A 23,279-nucleotide genomic window follows, 5' to 3' on the forward strand; every position below is an offset into this window, starting at 1 on the left:
AATTTTAAAACTGTCCTGATATTGTGATTTCTATGAAATGTGTATTACGGAGTTTAGCGGACATGTACGCAAATAAATAAATGGCAGATTCATTTCATGACACCTGTAGAATTTTCTTCGCGCTTACTATTTATTTGCATACAGGAAGGTGATTACGTAGAATTTATAGAATCGTCTTTTCAATGATAACTGTGCCAAAATTCATCCTTATATCCAATGTGGTTGTTTACTGATCGTTACGAGCTGAACAAAAATATTCGAAAAATTGATTTCAACGTGTTTTTAAAGACATGATTTTGATCCGCCGTAAATGTAAGGGCACATTAATATTTCACTGTAATAATATTGCTCCATCCAGATCAAACAGCGCCCTCTAGTGCTGAACATTTTCACGAAAATCTGGGTCGCTTATATTACCGGTCTTTACGCAAAGTGACAGTTAATCGGCGAGCAGTAGCGGCGAAACTGAAAAAAATAACCTTGTATACATGTATGCTGTTCCGGTCGCTTAGCCATGTAACTGCTGATAGGCAGTAGAAGAGTTAAACACATCCTCACTGATTTTCTATCGGCAATGGCGGATTACTAACGAAAATAAAATCCATTTACTGAAAATCAAAACCAATTTATTTCTTTGACTTCAACACTCGATAGGAAGCTTGGTTGAGTACTGACAATTTTTGAGTGCAATAAACGAATGTTTTGACTAGAAACTAATGATTCCCACGCACTTGTTGAATATTCCAAAAGGTGTTTCGCTTATGCTCGGCCTGACCAGTGTCACGTAATATTTTGACCAATAAAGTACACATAGCGACAATTGAATAACCGTAATTGTACTGCATTTAATGTATCTCAATTTCTGCGTTTATTATCCACAATTAACATATGTTTGAATGAATGAATTATTCTTGATAAGCTGGTAATCATTCATCAAATTTAATGAACCAGGTCGGACTCCATCAACCTGAATTAGCAGGGAATTTATACTAAAAAACTCGACTAAATAAATTATGGAAGACGAGCCAGATGGTGACAAAATAATGTACCGCGAGACATATTGGCTTGAACTCTAATTATCTAGCAACATTAGACTGTGTATGTGCATTCATATTTAAATAAGCCGTTCATGGGGGAAAATGGCGAGACTCGCCAACACTGTTGAATAATATGCCTGCGAAGTAAAAGGTCCCACAAGCGTGACGTTTTAGAACAAAGATTTCATAGAGAAATGGTTGTAAATAATCTGACTGCATGGGTGACCTTGTTACCTTCCACTAACGTTTGCTTGTTCCAGTCCCATGTTCCGCACGTACGCCAACAACTGGACACATTTATATGTCGAACATATAGGTTAGTGGACCAGAAGTAACCTTTTAGTTAATTTTTATTGAAACCTAGTGTCAACAATACATTAGTCTCAAATAAAATGGAATGCATTGTTGAAATTTGACTTATATTTTCATTCTACTTCGATAACATTTACTTAGCCCAGACTTTGTTCTGTCAATTGTTTATACGATTAATGAATTTGCTCACAGTTGAATATTTTTGTACAGGTATTACTAATGACTAGATTGAATATTTAAATTACAACTCCTGTAGTTTTTAAATTAAGACGTCACGTGGTAATTATTCATGAATCATAATGGCAAGTTGTACACAATGAGTTGTTGCGGGTTTCAGGATCACGTGATGTGTCTGTATGATTACGTCAGCGAAGCTTGATCCATATCCTCGTTGCTTCTTTTCACTCGGTGATTTGGCTGGTAGATATTTGGCGAATGAATTATCGTGAAAGCGCTGACGTTTACCTAATATACACAGCAACATAAAATGCTATAAAACTCATAAACATTTAATTGTATTAGCTTGTCGCCACAATGTGTTATTCGCCTGCTAACAACTTTGTCTGATTGCACCTGATAAGGTTAACCATTTCGTTTAATGTTGTCGTATATTTTGTTCGTAGAGTTGATTTTTTCAGCTCCGCTGTCGACGAAGTCAAGCGGTGCTTATAGTATTACTGATTGTCCGTCGGCGTCCGTCGACGTCGCCGTCGTCAACTTTACATTTTTGACTTCTTCTTATAAACCACAAACTGTACAGCTGTGAAACTTTCTAGGAAGGTACCTTGGGTGGTTCTCTCTCAGATTTGTTCATTTCATGTGGATATGTTCAATTGTCTTATTTATAGCGAATATTTGTGTCATGTTTAGTCAAAAATGCTATTTTCGACTTCTTCTTGAAAACCGCTAGCCCAAATGCTTTGATACTTGGTATGTACATACCTTGGGTGGACCTCTCTCAGATTTGTTCATTTCGTGATGATATCTTCATTTCTCTAATTTTGATGAATATTTTTGTCATTTTTGGTAAAAAATTATATTTTCGACTTCTCCTTGAAAACTGCTAGTCTGATTGCTTTGATATTGTATATGTAGGTACATCAGGTGGACCTCTGTCAGATTTGTTGATTTTGTGACGACATCTTCAATTCTCTAATTTTGATGAATATTTTTGTCATTTTTGTTAAAAAATTATATTTTCGACTTCTCCTTGAAAACTGCTTGTCCAATTGCTTTGATATTGTATATGTAGGTATATCAGGTGGACATCTGTAAGATTTGTTGATTTTGTGACAATATCTTCAATTCTCTAATTTTGATGAATATTTTTGTAATTGTAATCAAAAACGTTATTTTCAACTTCTTCTTGAAAACTGCTAATCCAATTGCTTAATTTGTAACTTTATTTGTAGGTACCTTGGGTGAATCTCTGTCAGATCCTGTAATTTCATGACGATATCTTCAAATCTCTAATTTTAGTGAATATTTGTGTCATTTTTCGTAAAAATGTTATTTTCAACTTCTTGTTGAAAACCTCTAACCTGATTGCTTTGTAAATTTATTTGTAGGTACCTTGGGCGGATCTCAGTCAGATTTGTTAATTTCATGACGATATCTTCAATTCTCTAATTTTAGTGAATATTTTTGTCATTTTTGGTAAAAAATGTTTTTTTCAACTTGTTCTTGAAAACCTCTAACCTGCTTTATAACTTCATTTGTAGGTCGACCTTGGGTGGATCTCTGTCAGACTTGTTCACTTCCTGTCAACATCTTCAATTCTCTATTTTTAGCAAATATTTTCGTCATTGTTCATCAAAAAACATATTTTTGACTTGTCCTTCAAAACCAGTAGTCCAAATTATTCGATACTTGTACACATGCAGCTTGGGTAGACCTCTATTAGATTTGTCCATTTCGTAAAGATATCTTAAAATCTCTACTTTTAGTGAAATATTCTCTGCAACAAAATCAAGAAAGTTGGTGTCTTGCGATATTAAAGACGCTAGCATTAAATTTAAATTGCTTTTTAGTCATTGCTTTCAGAGCATGCATCACAAACAGCGGAGCTATATCAGCCAACAGGCTGCTAGTTTGTATTCAGTGTAACTATCTTAAATATTCACTGGGACCTGGGAGTCTTTTGATGTTTTTTCTTCAGCCCAGGCTACAACCTCGCAATCGCTATGCATGTGCGACCCACAAACCTAAATATTGCTTGTGTTATTGTTGTTAGTGTCAGTGTAGGAAATAATAATTTAACAACAACGTAACGTGAAAAGAGGGAGTTGATAGTAGTAGTCAACCGTGGTAGCGAAAGTGTGCACAAAAATAATCCGGAGTGTGGTTGTATTGGTCGGTTGTTAAACACGCGAAACTCGTATAAAACGTGTAAAAATAAAGTAAAGCACATTTTTAGAACATTACCTTATAGAAATGAACGTGTATTTAAAGAAAATGTTTTTGGCGAGTATTTTGGGTCGGCGCTCTATTGAATAAGAGTGTAAATAATACATGTGCATCTATTTTGGGTTTTGTCACCATTCAGTGTGTATATTTTACTTGGTTTAAAAACTTTCTAGTCAATAAATATGGCTGGATAGTGTCATTTATTTAAAATTTGATTTAGCTATTCTTTGCTATGATGGTTTTCTAAATTCAATTTTGAACAACTAGGTTTAACAAAGTTAACACTATACAAAACCCCAAGTAGACAGTTGATCTTAGACAGGTTCTACTTCCATCAACCTCTAACATTACCAATTGGCTAACACTTATACTTAATAACAATAGTTTTCAGTTTAACAACAATAACTAATGCGCCTGGCAATACATGGACAAATCTCCACACATTACTATTATCATGTTCACCATCATCCAACCACTTTGTATAATTTATGTTTCATAGACGACATATTCACCACATTTGCATATCATTTAAAAAATATTATGTCAGAATTCATATTGATCCGACAGGTAACATTAGGTTGATCCGAGATGGCATTTTTGACAACTTGGTGACTGATTCAGTACGTAAAGATGGGAACGTGGTATTTGTTTAATATTGAAGTTTTTGATGTTAAATATGTAAATGTTCACACAAAACTAACATTTATCAGAGTAAATTATCACATAAAATGCAACATTAGAAATGTAATATATTTAATCACATACGTAGGGGAGACAAAGAAACGACAGATTTAACAACCACCTTGCAACAGTATGACTCAATCTAGACACATCAGTAGCCATACATTTCAATAGCATCGACCACCCTATAAACGACATGTTATTTATAGGCGTAATAAAAAATAAATAAATGCGAAAACAAGCTACGCAAAAAACTAGAACCATTTCGATGGCAAAATGGCTGCAAGCAAACTACCCATACACCAAAGGATCAATAGTGGACAGTGAGGGCGCATCATACGCTAAGAGCTACAATCATACACTCCTACCCCTGCGGCATGATGTTTTACAGCATTTGTTTGTTTTCTTTGTTACAATTTCACATTTTTTGAGATTTATTTCGTATTCATTTTATATTTTGCCTGTTATTTTCAGTTATAATGATACAATTTCATTATCATTTGTAGTCACTGAAGAAGGCCACAGTTAGGGAGAGAAAGGTTGACTCCATTCAATCAAGTGAGCAGTAAACATATAGTGTGTTGAGATGCATTTCCAGCGTATACACTGTAATATACATTGTGCTGTATGCGTAAAATTCCATTCAGAAAATGTGCGAATTCATAGTCGCCCTTCAGAATTATCCCTACGTGGCAATAACGTTTTTCAAAGGGAATCACGCATCATGATCTCCCGAACCAGTTGAATTTCACAGTGTCTGTAAATTGTGTTTCAATAATGTCATAGCTTTAAAAACATGTGCAGAATAATAATGTTGATTATCGAAACCACGCTAACAAATCTACATCGATTGAAAAAATACATCAATGTATAGCAAGTGAACAAATGTTAAAGATTCAAGTCCATGATAAACGTGCATAAATGTTTAAATAACAGAATTGTTTTGTGAAAAAAAAGTGAGGAATGATTATTTATTCAGTACTTGTGTATTCTGTAAAAAAGTCTGACTTCTTGGTTATATCATTTTGTTATACAAATACCAATGTAGTAAACAATATAGTCAACTCACGTAGGTTTTTACATACATCCATGAAAAAATTCGATGTTGGAATAATAAAATAATTCTCAGTAATAGCAAAAGAATGGAGGTAACCACCGGGTAGATCAAAGTCAGGGTAACCATCATCTACACACTGGCTCAGATTGAAGGGACCGCCTGCTAAGTAAGACGCTAAAGGTATCCGTTCGTCATTCTGGATTTTATACACCATTCGCCTTTGAATATATTAATGAATAAATTTATTCACGACACTGCATAAAAACTTAATGAATAAATTATTTAATTAAGTAATTGTGTTTGTGTTGTACAAACACAATTATATTGACGCATCAGTTGTTTGTGGTTTATTTTGGGAAATCTTTTTCGGGCACATTATTTTATACATTTAAATATTTGCGCAATCCACTCATCTCGGGAACCTCCACACAAAGCATGGTCTCGTGCCTATTACGTGTGAACATTTTTTGCAGAGCTAGTGCGCCCTCTGTGACACAATAACAATATGCACTTATATACAATATATTTTACTTTATATTATACATACCACGCATTGATGTTTTCACTATCACGCATATCAAACATGAGTTCAGAACTATACAGTGTTACACCGTCGGCGTCAGTGTGTTCGTGTGCCGGATTATTCAAATTCACCATATATGGAGGCAGCCCGAAGTTAACATCTTTGAACGGATATGCTCCCTTGGTGTCAAGAGTCTCAAGATCGATCCATAGTCCTATGAATGACATGTTAACTTGTATATATTCAAGCACAGGCGATAAGGAAATTAGATAGATAGATTCGGAAAAATTCAGCCTTGCGCTGTGATCAAATGTACGTCAAAACTAACAAAATGAATTGTACGTTTAATGTGCCTCGTTCGTCTTGCTGCTGTCGTTTGATTTTGTTCAAAAAATATAATTTACAAGCGCTGTTTACGGCTTATTGTCCATCATAACTCCATAGCTTTAACCAACATAGCTTTAACTCCAATATTACAACCCAATATTTGTTATGTTTCACCACCGTAGTTGTACAGTCTTAATGCATATACACAAAGATTTTAAAAACTATACCGGTAACTAACCGAAACTAGCGTCTGTCACGGTTTCGACATTATCTCCAATCTTCCAGAAAACAATATTTGGATTAAGGGCAGAATAATCGCTGAAAATTGACCATTTTTCGAACTGTTCTTGGTGCTACATGAGAACGTGAACTCAGAATAATAGTAAAGAATGATTGACACATTGTGTTTCTTTATAAGTCGGCGTGAGGAAGTGTTCAGTAATGTGAAAATGGTGTAGATATGTGGCTTTCAAATCGACTATATCAAATATGTAAAAAAAAGCAGTTCCCATCCAATGAAGACTACAAATGAAAACAATATCGATTGTGTCATCATTACTTTATTCTGGTATAACGAAGTCTGTGCGATTTATTTTAATGGATTTTCAATTCCTGTCGCAATTCAAGAGACCGAGTACTCATGTTCACTCAGGTAACTATGGATTTAACTATACATACAATAGGAGAATACGTCGTTGCCCAAGCGACCTTAGATACGTCCATATCCCACTCATAATAATCCCACGTTTTATAGCTTTGAGTCAAATAAAATCTGGAAAAATGAACATACACAAATGTACTAATCTGGTTTCACGGAAAATGCTCGTTGTTTACAAATAGCACAAATCTAGCTTCATGTTGAGCCATAGTATTCACAATTTCGATAATGAACCAGTATTGATGTTTTTGTTTTTGACCTATATCTCGCGCATGCGTGGCGTGACGACTACCATTTAAGCTATCACTTGAAACTTCGCGATTTCAAACATACACCCTTAAAGACGTGAGGCTGAATATACTAAATAAATATTATTTATATTGACTATAAAAGACAATAACGCAATATCGTAACAATTTTACAGGAAAGCGTGTTGTTGAAGCTGCCATCCATTTGTGAATTGCGTGTGAATTCCGAAACTAAATGATTGAGCAAAACACTCACTCGACTTTAAGAAGAATTTGAAATCGAGAAATATCGATTTTCACACTGTCACATCAATCGAAGTCATATTTATTTGTTGACATGTTCATCTAACTGTACTATCATCAACAACGACGAAAATATGGGGGCAAAATATTAGGAATAAATAGAACGTTGGTAAGTTTCATTCTTCCAAACTCAGAACAAAACACACGTCATTATACGATGCCTGATATAAGACGAGACAATGCAAGCGAACCCGCTAGCATAGAACTAATGCCAATTTAATCATTTTATTACTGAAGAGAATATGGGTGAATCGATTGATATATAACATACTTAGTTCCGTATTCCACCATACCATCACGCATTTTAAACGATGCCACTGTTCCTAATCCATCAAACGCGTGGGTAATTTTGGATCCAAGTTCAGGGTTACTCCAGTTACCATATGTACCACCAGATTGCTTTAAAAGGTACCCTGTAAAATTTGGTAAGTGTACGTTACTGAAAAATTACGTTTTAATCACGACTTTATTAACTAATTGTACCCATGAGCTTATGCGTAACATTAAAGGGGAACTCATAGCGACGTATACAACGCGTGTAAAATACATTGTTTATTTACATAAAACGACCACCGCCCTTTAAATACTTGTCATACCTTCAATCCAGTCTGGTATCTCCCCATGTATTTCAGTCGGCATATACGGTCTTTCCCTCGAGATTGTCCCGAAGTAAGTATCGTATATGTTGTCTGGTACATCCCAGCAATTTACCATAGATGCAAACAGACATGACACAATCATTTTGAATAGCATACGAGATAACATCCTGAAAGCAATGTGACATATGTTAACAGGAGTGTCAGTAATCTTAACGTGTTTAATGTTTCTGTTAACATATAACATATTAAGTGCAACGCTCAAAATCTCAGACGAGGTCAGTAATGTTATCAGTTCTTTTTAAGCTCAGACTACTAATACAACAGACTGGCAACGCCTATTGTTTAAGGTGTTAATGGGCTTAATTGTATATGCTAGGTGTGCCACGCTAAGTGGTATTGACATAGAAACCGTCGAAGTTTACCGAACACCGAATATTCTGCAAATTTCGCGCTTTATCGGAAATTGCCTATTTCGTCGTACAATGGATCCAGATATTTAAAAAAAAAAAGAGATGAGTTCTGGAAATTTTGACCTTTGCAGCTTTGTAAGAATTTTAAGAATCGAGCAACATTTTGGCGAGTTGCAAGTACCTGAATGTCTTAGTGTTTACCTCAAATAGTATATACTGAGCTACTTTGAAACGATATTTCTCACTGTTGCAGATTTTGCGGATGGTTTCCGACATTTTTTCGCTGCGTTTCGAGCGATCATACCACTTTGTGCATTAACAGTTTTTGTTTTTTTTGTGTGTTCAGGGGTACCGAAACATGGGATAGCTGGTGTCATATACATGATATCACTCAGGATATCAGCGTAAGCCGGTTATCGGTAAAAACTAGGGTGTGGTATTTTTGTCGCGTTCGACTTCATAGTACGTGTTTTACGCGTTGTTCGTAACTATCGTCCACAGATTCGCTAAATTCTTCCGTAAATGCCACTTTTGAATTTCAGTGTGGTCATGGAGGTAAAAAGAATTATCTATGTCTCGCGATAGTTGATTGGAATATGAATATATATCGCGTTATTTTATGAGATCTAATGATAATCTTGCTGCTCTGCAATGTTTACTAGATATAAGAACTGATAGGCTAAACAAACGGGATTGCCCATGCCTTATTTTACTATTGGTTTAAGTGACACCGTCCTTGAATGTGATCTTTGTAACGGTCAACGATAATATGATAAGTTGATAAATACTTCAATGTTAAAAATTATATTTGATTCTTATATACCACATTTCAACGTAAATGAAATTTGTGAATGTTAGAAAGCGCGAGTGCCAGTAGAAAAACCACATCATTATGTTACATCAATGTTAAGTGGGTTGAATTAACAACACTCCCATGACCAGTGTCACAGCTCTGAAAACTCATGTAAATGTGTACGTGCCATCATTAAAAAAATATCATTTTCAATTTCTACAAATTAACACACTAATAATCACTATTGTGATCTTACGTATTATCTGTCCAAATGCGTTCTGGGCGGACCAATGTGACCAGCTGGGGAATTTCACACTGATCAGATATTGCATATTCTGTCTATATTTTGTGCCGCCAAATCATATTTAAATTAAAAACAATGTCACGTTTTAAATAATATAGTACCAACCTGTAAGTGTTTGGTCGATGGTGACCAAGAGAGATGTGAAGTGTTAGAACTGCCAATAACTATGAATCGGTCACGCTATCTTTAGAGATTAATCGTTCGGTCATATGATAACGCCTGAAACTGTGATGACTATTTGACCAGATACAAAAGGTCAATTGGAGGTAAGACGCTGTTGGGTTTATTTACTGGATAGTCACTGAAAGATACATGGACTTAGAGGCAGCATGATATTCGGGCAACGCCTTCAGTTGAAACAATTCTACCAATGCCAAATGAATCGTAGGTTGTATGTCTGTTTGACATTGATTTAGAAATGTGAAGGAATGTTTTGTCTGTATGTCTGTCGATCATGAAGCCGTCATCGTAATGAAGATGTGATGATTCGCCCCCTATTACTCCCACCTAGTTAAGTAAATATTATGCCGTTGACAGACTGAATAGCCGATACCTCACACGTCGAATGGACATTCAACTCTGTATGTTTCTCTGCTGGTATTTTATTAATCCATCCGACGTCCCGAATTGCTTTCCATAGATGTAACTGATGGTCACTACCTATTGTGTGAATAACGATAGATGGAGTAGTCACCTAATACAGGTATTCCATCCGCGTCACTTTCCGTGTGCCATTCGTGTGTGAGTGACAAATATATTGTATGTTACTGTATTCCCCCTCGTATATTGTCAAGCGTTCGCTGTTCGCTTGGGTCAGGTAACTATGGTCAAAGTGGTAGGTTGTTAAGTGTCATCGATCCAAGTAAAAACATATTTTGTTAACAACTAAGTAACTACTCCTAGCTGACATAATCAGTATTACCTTTGTGGCGGCTGCACAGGGGGGGGGCAGAGGGGCGGTCGCCTCCTCAAAAAATTTTGGAAGGGCGTCGCCCCTCCAAAATCAAGCTGAAATCCTTTGTATCAGCAAAATGTGACCCTCAAATTTAGGAAATAGCGTTTCAGAGAATCTAGATTTCCAAATTTAAGAGGAGCATGCCCCGGACCCCCGTGTAAGGTCGCGCCTGCGGCGCAAGGTTAGTGAACAGATCTTGTCCCCTTATGCACACATCTCGTGCCACCGCCTATGTTACTGAGTTAATCATGTGAGACTCACTGGCATGGTGGGGACGTCGTTACTTATAGCGTGTGTTCAGGAACCTTTGACTCGCCTGCTCACACGAACACGTAGAAATACAAGGTTGACTCAAAGCTATACACATTAGTTAATTACAGATAGTCCAGTTTTCTTGATTTATTCTGCAGATAGAGGTAAAATATAGGTAAGGCTTTGGCTTTCTGTTCTGTTTTTCCAGTTTAAAAAAATATGAGCTCGCTGGTGCTTTCATCCCTTGTGTATTTCTTACACTAGATACCAGCCGATACCCCCCCCCCCCCCGCTCACAGGGAGTGCCTAAAGTTGATCATAGTTCCCGGGCTCCCTGTGGAATCAATTTTTTTCTCTTTGTATGTTAGTGTTAATTTTGTGAATATGCATTGTCCATTCTGTTCAATTAATTTAAACTTGTCTTTAGATTTTTTTTGATTTGCGGCTGTCATGTTATATTTTAGAAAGCGCCTAAAATAACATACCATTTAGATAGTTACAATGAGTTATAAATATACTATATTATTGCAAATGTTATTGATGGAAATGTCGATGCTCCAAGTTCAAATGAAATGCACACCTAAATGGCCTGATGGACTAATTGATGCGCTCTATAATATGAACAATATATAATTTCTTTATCAACTGTAAGTTGTATAATATACAATACATGTTTGTTAGAAACGCTATGATACCAGTCCACATTGTTTAAAATAAGCATAAAGGCTAGCTAATGTCTGTGGTGAGATGTAGGTTGCCTTACCCGTATACATTTTAGAAATGTGAAATAAATTCACCATCGTGAAATTTACGTTACCAGAATAGTGAACTGCGGATGAGTAGAACAATTGGCCTGTTTCAAGCTTTTTTATGTTTCCTGTCGTATAAATAAAGGCATCCGAATAAAACCAGTTGTTTAAGAAGCGCCCTGACAGTTATCTTATAGTAACAATTTGCGTGATATATTGGAAGTCACGTTCATAACAGTTGAACTCAATGATTTATATGCCTGTGTTTTCAGGATTCACTTGAAATGTGCGTTACAAAATTTATCCTGAATTTTAGCAAAATTGTATTGTATTCAGAATATTATGAACGTTCTCAAATGAATGTCCAAGAACTACTTTGTTTTTCACTGTTACGAACGGGTTAGTCACCCGCGAACCTAGCCGTCAATATACCGCACTCCAGAACGCAACACTGGAGGTCAAACAAAGACACACATCTAAAATATGACAAATAAATTATACTAATTTAATAACTAATAAGACAATAATCATAGACAATTAACAGGAGTAATTAACAATTTGCAATAAACGTTATAGTAACAATAATAGCCCAGTTCGGAATTGCCTACTCTACCGAGTTCCGAAATTTGCACCATGTAGTTTCGAGATTTCGGTCGTACACTGTAACATCGACGACGAAATAAGTTATATAGCTCCAAATGACAAGGTCTGAATTAATACTGTGTACAAAAACACTAACCGTAATCTCACGCTACTTCAAACTTGCCCATGTAGAGAAATTGACAAGCTCGGCAAACCACTCTTTCTCGTGAAACACAGGTTGGTTTACGGCATAGAACCACTGCAAGATGTCTTGCCTCTATCAGTCCCGTATTGGACAGACTAATCTTCAAGTTGAAAACATTTGCTAGCTGCCACGTCGACGATTGCGCTGAACTGCACTGGAGCTGGACTGTAACGTACGACACTGGCCTGGAGCTGTGTGGAGCTATCTATCCTAATTCTGCAGCTGGGCTAGCATCGCTAGCTAACTGGGCATTGTACATTACAATTACAACACACAAAATAATAACACTCTACTCTCAACTAATTTCACAATCATTGATTATGCAGAAGATGTAGTATATTGTAATTTGATTTAAATGTAAGTTAGTCTACATTGGTAGATCACTTTGATATTGAGGGGCATTTTGAATTTTCAATATATATTGTTCCAGCTTTACTGTTTCCCTATAATAACTTAAAGTATGGAAAATTAGTGAATGTTAGTTACGCCGATAATGTAAAAATGGGGGAAATCTAATCCGATTGTTTCTTCTATTTGATACATGGGATATGTAAATTAAATTTCTATTTCCCTGAGAGCAAGAACGATATTCAGATTCAATTTTATATATCATATTTGTGTGTCAGGCTACAGCTCCCTCATCTTCCCCAGCCAATATTTGAGTATTGTATTCCATAACAGCTCATATTCATATATGTGCATTTAAGTGCGACTTTTTGGCAATACATAGGATGCATTGTCCAATCAAATCGCAGAGATCGTGCTACAATTCCACCAAACTAACATTTGAATAGTTACATCAATTCAACCTGGAGAGTGTAATAAAGTTAAAATAGAGTAAAAATGGCTATTTTAATAATTTGTGCAAACTCACATATTCGTAAGGCCTTCTACATCAATAGAACCAATTATCACGTGATATGCCAACTCTGATTAGCCATACGGATTTATGCAGTTTTATAAAAAATATAGTCTGGTCCCCAGTCGTTTGGTAATATGGGCGTTCAATCACCCCTACCACAAGATTGCAAAATTCAGGGAGATGTGTTTTGGGGGTTACAAAACAAAATAAAGAGAGCTCAAAGAAGACAACTATTTGGTTGACGGAAATCCAGGAAAATTGAAGTAAAAATTGACTTGATCTCATTAAACTTAAAAATTAAATTAATAAAATAAACGCCACCACTATTATCATAATGTATGTTGTACCAGGTGCGAAAATCTGGCACAATACAAAACGTTTGTAAACATCATCACTCTCGATAAAGTGGTTCACTTTTTCCCCACTAAGACTAGGTATTCAGGAGTGGCGAGTTCTCAATTGATTCCTCTCCAAACTTCTCAATAATGTTTTTGGCTGGATGTCAATGTTTTTTACTGAACCCTTTGACAAACTTATTTTTCAGGATTTCAGCTGTATTTGGGGTTTACACTAGAATATTCTAGGAGATTTGTATCAACAATTTGCGGTCTGCCACACTCATGATGTTAGATCTATTGTTTCTCTCAGTGGCCTTTCCTTTTCATGTACAGCACATGTAATTTTGGCCTGTATTTCTAGGCTTTGTAAACCGTTTTTATAGCTTTCTCTCATCACTAAACAGAATATAAGTCTTTCAGTCAGTTAGTCACTGACCACATAATAGTTGAATACAAAATGTACGTTCCATTGGTCAAGGCAGAGGCATTAGGTTTGTATAGAAGGAAATGTACCAACAAATAAACCAAACACAAATTCGGGAACCGTGTTATGTGCTAGGGTGAATATAGTGAACCACTGGGAATTGCTCCAGTATGGTCCGCTTCATTTACCTGGAAATGACTGTAACTAGAAACTGTGTCGTTGAAGCTGTACATGTGGTGTTAAGGATAACACTGCCTTTCTTGATAAGGGCCTCACATACATCATCATTTTCTACTAGATCCTTGAAGTTGTTGTTCATCATCAGGTTATATGTGTGTTGCAATTAATGATTCGAAGCGCCCTAAATAAAATAAAATTAAAGTTGTTGAGTCAGCAACATATACAAATTAAGTTTCCATTGTAAATCCTTCAGTGTCTCAGTCTTGCAATGTGTTAAACAAAGACAAAGTAAAGACTACAGATATTTAATAATAAGTGATAACAAAATCATTTCATTATTGAGATGTTATATTTATACAGGGTATATCGAATTTTTACCAAGATTACACACACATGTAATGTAATATATGTTAGTTTTGTTTGATGTATAATTGATGTACATTAGTATAACTAGAAGAAGAAGGTATTCTTAAAATCGTTTTCTAATTCTTGTGTACTTTGCGTCTCTCGAGAAAGACGCAGTACTGTGATTAACGAAGAAGCACGTCCACTATACGCTGTAAATGCAACGTTAACATGTGTAGTCTGAATAAGATCTTTAATTTTTTCTGTAAATAATATTCAAAAACATGACGATTCGAACCTACACACCCACAATCAAACGACACCTGCAAACGTGTCTCTGTTAGGCAATTCTATTCAATGCTGGACGACAATTAATTTTACCTCTCATCGCTGTAATACGAGTTCCAATCAACGGTTCATTGTACCTCATAAACCTGCCTTTCACTCGTAGCTAAAATTACAATAAATGTTATTTGTTTTGGTATATTATGTTTAGCTGCAACGTTTTCCAAAGTAAGCCTTTTTTCTTTTACACACTATGTTTAGCTAATGATATTACATCAACCAACCAACACAGCGATTGTCCACCCTAATTTTTTCATACAATAACAATATTGCTCATTTTTTTCACTGTTTCTGTGATGTTATAGCGCATGCGTCGATGCTTCATACGTGTACCACATGCCTATCATAACCTAGACTGTAATCATGGAACCACGCGATCGTGAACACCGCAATGCCGTAATTCTACCAATTGTGATTGGAGTAGTTATACTCATTTTCCCCAGTGTATATATACTTGGATTTATGAGGACTGGCAAGTATTACTTATACAACGCATGTGCTTAATATTTTCTACACGTCCTCAGAATTGTTTTAACAACAATGGGAATCCTTGAATGTATATCTATATGTTTGTTCATGTGATATATTAGCGTTGACATTATTTTAAGAAGGTTATTAGTATTTCCCCATTTCCACACAATTCAAGTGCAAGCTAAACGTATATATGTTAGAATTAGTATGTGATGTATGTTACAAACTGTTCAATGTTTAAATATGTTCATGATATTGCACATATATGTAAATATATTGCTAACAGAAGACATGATTGTCATTTTGTGTCAAGTTTCTGATGACGCCACACTGAGTAATTGTAGCACTATGTACATTTGGTGGAGAACAGTGTGGTTGTGATTTGTGACTGTATGCTTCTGTTCTGCTTTCAAATTTGAAAGCGCGTGTATTTTATAGTGAATGTTGAACAAGGACAATTTAGTGTTGAAATTAAATTAAATTTACCTCCGTTAACCTGGTGTAATTTTGTACGTGTGTCAATTGTTTGTAATATAGATATTCTCTTTAAACTAAGTCCATTCTTATTTATACCCAGAGTAGACCGGTGCAGTTGTATTCAAAAGAAAATTGTTAAACGCTATAATTTGTAAACCTTTTTAGATGATATTTATATTTTGCAACGTAGCCTCCGGTTTGTTGAGATATAAGTCGGCACGCTTTGAGATATAAATCTGTACGCTTTGACATTATTTGCCCTCTCTGTTGGCATAATTTTACAAACACCAGTCGGCCCTCGACCTTATGGTGGTTTTCGGAAATATCTTTCAAAAGGTCAGACGGCTGTGTTCAATTTTTTGTTTCATCTTATATTTTTACAACATAAGTGAATTGATGTGCCCTTTTGATCTGTATACATACGAATACATAACTCGTGATGGTAAGTATTATGTTCTATAAAACAATACTATATTTGTTTATCCCTCCAAACCATCTCATCTGTTATAAGTTCAAGCGATGTTCAATTTGAAATGATCTTTCCAAGAACTATTGATATCAGTGTCCTCGAAAATATGGGTAAAATTGTTGTATATCGGCACGACCATCACCCTGGGTGAGAGTGTATATTTGTGTTATAACCACCCCATACTTGTGATGTTAATTCCGAAATTTAAGATATTGAGCTGTTTGATGAAAACTTCATCTGAGAAGCTCAGCTTAGACTCTCTTGACAGATGACAGTTTGCGAGTAGATTTAAACCTTCATTCATGTTCAAAGCAGTAAAAATAATATTTCGGAAAAAGGGCGTGTCGTAACACTCCCATGGGAACTCAAAAATGCATATAACAATTCAGACTGACGGGATTAACTACTACAATCAAGAAGACATCAAAGAGCAAAGCAGCCGCGTAATATTGAACTTGATTAAATTAAACATTGAATTGCAATATGAGTGAGAGACATGCGTACAGGGAATCAGTTATGAACTGTATGAAATGGGTAATTCACATGGTTTATTTGAAACACGATACAGATAACATTATTATAGAGTATGACATAATTTTATTACAAATTTTATTGTATAACAAGGTGATCAAAGTAAACTACATATTTCATTTGCGATTCATTCAGCCATGTTATTACGTATTATTGTAAGAGTTTTTGTTTGAATGCCTGCAACATAATTACAATGTACATGTATGTTTCCTGGGGTGGCCTTCTTTTAGCATATGTCCGTCAGATTCCACTTTAATTTGTAAGAAAAGCAGATAGGATTAGAATTTAAAACATGTGTATATTATAGTTGCAAACTATCCTTGACTAATCCTAACTCTTGTGATATCTAAAAGCATTTATTTCATTAGAACTCGCTTTCTTATTTTGAAATAATCACCACTTATACATATAACAGATGGGATAACTCGTGGTACTGTTTATGGAACACGATACTTACTGTCAATTGCCGTCATGTATTTTTACGTATACATATCAAAGGGGCGTGTCATATTCGCATATGTAGTGAAAACAGATGTTTGAATCAAAAGAAGTTATAACTTATTATTAGTCAAACAATAACCCACTGATTTAAGGGCTTAAAACTATATTAGCGATACTATATCGGTATCTTAGTGGGATATCATTTCAAACATGTGTTGGTTTCCATAGAAATTTGCAGCATCAACCATCGGCTTGTCGATTATCTCTTCCCTTTCTCTGGTGGAGGATCATTTTAGCTCCATTGGTTAAGCTCTAGTGTGCATTCCCGTTCCCGACTTACCCGCTTTCGATATTTGCCTAGTATTCCCCATACGTACTGTCGACACCTCGGGATGTTTAGATGGTCAAAGTATCATTGCTTGAACTAAACACAACATAATTCTTTATCCCTGTAGTAACTATTCATATGTCTTGCAGGAAGCCTGGCGTCTTCCGCCTTAAACAATATTGGCCCTTGGAGTGCACCAACGGCGTTTTTATTCCATCCGTCGTCATTACGGGTACACGTAGTATATGTGTTTTGTAGTAATGGACAGTATAGCGCTCACTATCATAATGTGTTTGAGTTGCCATGGATATGTATAGGCAACACTTATTTTCCATCTTTTGTGTTACTATGCAGATTGCAGAATTGTCTCACGTGAAAAATATTCATTTATGCACAATGGTTTCACCGTTTCGACGACACCAGGCATAATAAAGGATATAACATTCAATCCAACCACTGAGAAGAATACAATAGAGGCAGATTTGCAAACAACAATGTTAAAAACGACACGTGAAAGAAAGCCATCGCACATCTCATCATCTGCACAATTCACTATAGAGACAACGGGTATGTATGAATTTACAAATAAAATAAGCACGTTAATGCATATTATTACAGGCAAACAAGTGGTGAATTTCAACAATTGGACCCTGATATTTCAGAAAATCGTGAAAACAAACACTTACACAATGTTTGCTTTTCACAAATATAAGTTTGATATTATATGTTAACACGCACAATATAAGTACTTATTGTTGAAAAAATGGGTTCGAAGTTGTATCAATCTTAAATGTTAACATCATCACAGGCAATGGCAACGATACAGCCATGTTCTCAACTATGCAGAAACAATGTACGTTGCAAACAGGTAAGCGTTTACATGTAGTTGATATTACGTCAAAAACTCGTGAGAATGTTCGCCTTAGTCTAGGATATTTTTAAAAGGCGAGATAGGATTGATGTTGTGATAACACGCATAATATACCTACTTGTGTTATTGTTGAATAAGATTGTATCGAAGTTTTAAAAAAACCTATTATAATACTAACATCATTACAGGCAATGACAACAAAACAACTATGTTCTCAATTCAAACAGGTAAGCGTATTTCCAAATGAGTGCATTGTCACATTACTAACATGTGAACCTAATTAATATAAACTTATCTATATATACATTGAAATAAATAAATCACCACAGTTACATAGAAGCATGCTATAACACATATATATCTTATACACAGGCAATGGCAACGGTACAGCCATGTTCTCAACTATGCAGAAACAATGGACGTTGCAAACAGGTAAGCGTTTACAAGTAGTTGATATTACGTCAAAAACTCGTGAGAATGTTCGCCTTAGTCTAGGATATTTTTAAAAGGCGAGATAGGATTGATGTTGTGATAACACGCATAATATACCTAGTTGTGTTATTGTTGAATAAAATTGTATCGAATTTTTAAAAAAACCTATTATAATACTAACATCATTACAGGCAATGACAACAAAACAACTATGTTCTCAATTCAAACAGGTAAGCGTATTTCCAAATGAGTGCATTGTCACATTACTAACATGTGAACCTAATTAATATAAACTTATCTATTTATACATTGAAATAAATAAATCACCACAGTTACATAGAAGCATGCTATAACACATATATATCTTATACAATGTAACACCATGTCTTGTAATATATTGCAGTCACAGCAGAAACACCATGTCCTGCTAATTGTGGTGATGTTTGCTCGTTATATAATGTACCATTATGTCCATGTACCGGGGTGACATGTGGTAAGTATATTAGCTACTAGTATGTTTACTAGAGTAATTTCAAAAACAATATTTTCAATATTTGCTAGATACATGCGTTTGTATTCTTTGTTTACAGGTTACTTTTTAATTGGGTGTTTTACTGACACATATGCACGTGCTATCCCCACCCTTGAAGGTACTGATGCACGACTCGATGGATACTACAAAACACGCATAAACCCTATTGAGAAATGTGCTGCCGTAGCTCTAGATAATGGTTACGGAATGTTTGCGGTTCAGAATGGAGGATGGTGCGCATCAAGTTGCACCGCTTGCCAAACATACAATACGTATGGTCCTTCATTTCAGTGTTCACCTAACGGAGAAGGTGGCCCTCTCAGCAATTCTGTTTACATCTTTGTTAATCTACCATGAACTCCATTATACTGACATACTTTTTGTGTTTATGCAAAACGTAAATACAAGAACAACAGTTGTAGATGTGAACATTATATTTAGCTATTATCTTATCAAATAATACAATTGTGATACAATTGTTAATTAAACCAAATTAGTCAAACAATTCTAAATGTTAACATTGAAATATCTTAATTAGTGTAGTCGTTCCATTCACATCCCAACATCACGTGCTATATTCGATATGTAACCTATTCGTTCTCGTATGTTGTATATGTGTTGTATGTGCATTCGCATTTTTCATAAGGAGGTATGCCAAACTAGTCTAGATTATGCGATATGGTTCACGTACATTGTACATGTTTACAATGTACACAAATCGATTTGCATAATAAGTTGGCGACTACTTTTCAAGATACTTGTCATAGCTATTTGCATTTTAGTAATGAATAATAAATAATGTTGTTGATTCCCTGGTTATTATGTGTCGTAATTCAAGTTATATCAAGGTGATGTCGGTTCAATGATACCCTATAGTAAGAAGTACAATGTGCAACTCGTAAGCAATTTAAGTGGGGATTTTTTTATTAGTATCAAAATATACGGTGTTAAGGTAGCAACATGATTTGAGCAACTCAAATCAAAACATTTTAATAGCAAACTATATATTTTATGAAAGCTGAAATATTCAGGAATTTGATAATTCATATTTTGAAATGATTGTTTACATAGGGGTCATGTGCCCAGGGATTAACTGTACCCTGCCAGAATAACAAATCAAAAAGTTCTGCCGCTGCGATTTAACCATTTGATTGGGAATTTTAGGAATAATGTCGCTGTGAAAGGTTATTATAAAGTGTAAATGAACGTATGTATGTTATTATTTTTCTAATAATTATCATAAATACTAATTATTTCGAAGTTATATAAGTTCAAAACAGTGCAGATGTATGAACTGAGGAAACAACAAAAAACAAATTTACCTGGATGACAACACATTTTTGTCTTTTGTCTTTTCGTCAACATGGCGTCATATTCACTTCATTAATTCAAATGTTTTGTTATGCTAAACATGGGTGGGTCATCCCACTCAAGTATATTTACTGATTACTTAATCGCATCTAGTTTATTTGCGGATTATGTAAACTAAATCATCAATAGGTTTAAGTTTAAATTATCAATACCGTTAGAACTTCATACATTTTTGTTTAGTTGCGACTGCAGTTACAACTACGCTGTCTAACGCGTTCCTGAGAAATACATTTCCTGCACTGTCACCAAATTAACATATGCACGTGATTGCGATATTCAACGCATCTTCGTCAGGTCTATTAAATTGTTTTTGCTCGGTTACTATAAACCGTGGTTTTTGTCACCATAGCCAGGGGAGATATGCGAAAAACTGAAACAATCCGCCGTGAAAAAGGAGATGTACAAGAGAAACACCTGTAAAAGCATATCGTGTACGAAGACCTCAGACAAACAATAAATATTTCTTTTGTCTGAGCAAAGACGAAACACTTTTGTTGACTGGAAAGGGACAGGAAATTGTCAGTATTGCTCGACACATCCCGTTTAAAAACAAAGCTGGCACGTGCCCATCTATTTACAACTTTGAATTTTCAAATGAGCTCATAATATCTACAATGACTAGAAGGGGTCAGGAAGTAGTCAGTGTAACGTCTGATAAATTATTTTGAGACCGAAGACGCACCGTTTGCCTGTCACAGTGCAACAAAAACATTACGAAGAATTCACACTAGGTCTGAGTTTGAATATTGTCCCTGCAGCGGTAAAATCCCGGTGTAACCAAACAAACGTTGTCAAAAATCCCTCAGAAAGAGTTATATCCTGTACCAAATGATATGCGTGCTGGGGACTGTTTTTTGCCTCTGACGTTACTGGCTTGAATTAATAAAAGAAAGCCATGCGATCTGAATCTAGCGACTATTTACGTGGTCATGTGCCCTTTCAGTGTAACGCAAACTACGTGGTCAGCAATCAGCACCGAAGCCATACTAGTAACTTGGGCTTGTTTTTTTAACCATTGTTATTAAACCAGGCTCCACTCATCTCGTCAATCACGGAATTATGAAAAGCGGTCAAACGTTCGGCCAATCAAAATCGTCAACTCACGCACCCGGGCGGTCCATAAAGTAGACCCTTGTAAGAACTGAATTTAATTTCCAACGTGGCGGACGCATACCGATTCAACTCTGTGGCTGTCATACTCTTTCAATATTGTTGCTTATCATAGATATTCACAATGTATATTCACTGCTCGATGACCATATAATTATCCAGCAAAAAACTTTTTATTGTGCGTGAATGAAACATTTTTTTCCGGTCAAAGCTGTGCTTGTTGCGACGATCGCCGGTGGTCACAGCTTCTCGATAAAGTGCACAAGATAAACACATACTGAAAACAAGTTATATAGCGATATTGATGGCAAATTAATAGGATACTGATTATTTTTTTTGAACGTGGCCAATTAATATGACACAAATAATAATAAAATACAATATATAGGTGGGCAAATTAAGAGACCATGAATTAATAGTTGTGCGGTAGTGTAAATAGCTACCCCATCCATGGAGTCTGTCCATGTCTTCCACTAACCGAATTCCACCTTTCTTTCATAAACAACAAACCAGCATGTCGCTACTTTGCTCGTTTAAAGACTCTAATTTCACTAAAATTAACGAATGTTTGTCACTTGTGCGCGCGTACTTCTTCGTCAACGGAAATGACAGTGTCGCTGTCACTATACAAATCAATCTTCTCCGAACAAAAGTAGCGTCTTCTAAATCATCTGAAACAGGATCTAATTTTCGGCTGTACCCACTCAGTCGGACCCGTTTCTCTTCACTCATGGGTTCAAAATACTTTTTTTGACGACCTCTCTTTTTTCTCATGTTAAAATGATGTTGCTTTGCCTTGCTGAAAAAATGGTGTTGTGCGTTTGCTCTTTCAATAATGAATGTGTGTATACAGAAACTCTTGACACTGACAATATAACAGAAGCTGATAAGATGGGCTTTTATTTACCATAGCAAACAGCCAAGCTGTAGAGACAACAGATTACTTGAAGTAACGTAATGCTATTGTCCACAATTTGTTCATCATTTGAATTATGTAAATAATTAAGTGGTTGTTTGCATTTTGAATGGCAACTGAAAGTCAGCTTGCTGTGCTCAGTTTTCTCACAAATTTGCGTCTAAAATAACATTAGTACTATTTTTGTTGTTAGTTGTACTGAAAGAATACAAGAAAGTAATATACCGATTATTAAAAAAACATTGTTGCTACCTAATGATGATAATTATTGTATTCATTGTAGCGATAACAAATATGTCAGCATCCTTTATTTATTTTTTTGTCATATTACCCCAAACCCTTCAAATGGAAGTGTGCATGGAATCACGGAAAGAAATTGTGTGCATTGTCTTGTGATAACTGTCATAAAGGTGATAGACAGGTAATACTTGTTTT

General features: G+C 35.5%; 1 protein-coding gene across 1 annotated transcript; it reads right to left on the reverse strand.

The window, feature by feature from the left end:
* Positions 1-1,632: 1,632 nt before the first annotated feature.
* On the reverse strand, positions 1,633-14,344 carry LOC146734555 (all-trans-retinyl ester 13-cis isomerohydrolase-like). The gene is made up of 8 exons (XM_085507520.1): positions 14,214-14,344; positions 8,149-8,318; positions 7,824-7,965; positions 7,022-7,115; positions 6,582-6,696; positions 6,041-6,230; positions 5,506-5,711; positions 1,633-1,814 (listed from the first exon to the last, which is right to left on the reverse strand). The coding sequence occupies exons 1-8, from the start codon at positions 14,342-14,344 to the stop codon at positions 1,633-1,635; spliced, it is 1,230 nt and encodes a 409-aa protein (XP_085363646.1).
* Between the last annotated feature and the right edge of the window lie 8,935 nt (positions 14,345-23,279).

The sequence above is a fragment of the Saccoglossus kowalevskii genome, chromosome 14, assembly GCF_978046115.1.
Source record: "Saccoglossus kowalevskii chromosome 14, keSacKowa6.1, whole genome shotgun sequence".
Classification (NCBI taxonomy): Eukaryota; Metazoa; Hemichordata; class Enteropneusta; family Harrimaniidae; genus Saccoglossus; species Saccoglossus kowalevskii.

Excerpts from the sequence above, each read along its gene's own strand:
- LOC146734555 (XM_085507520.1), bottom strand. The coding sequence starts at position 14,344 with ATGAACAACAACTTCAAGGATCTAGTAGAAAATGATGATGTATGTGAG. Across the intron at positions 6,697-7,021 it reads CAACGACGTATTCTCCTATT|CACCAAGAACAGTTCGAAAA; the intron begins GTATGTATAGTT and ends GTTCTCATGTAG. Across the intron at positions 6,231-6,581 it reads CGTGACAGACGCTAGTTTCG|GACTATGGATCGATCTTGAG; the intron begins GTTAGTTACCGG and ends TGTCATTCATAG.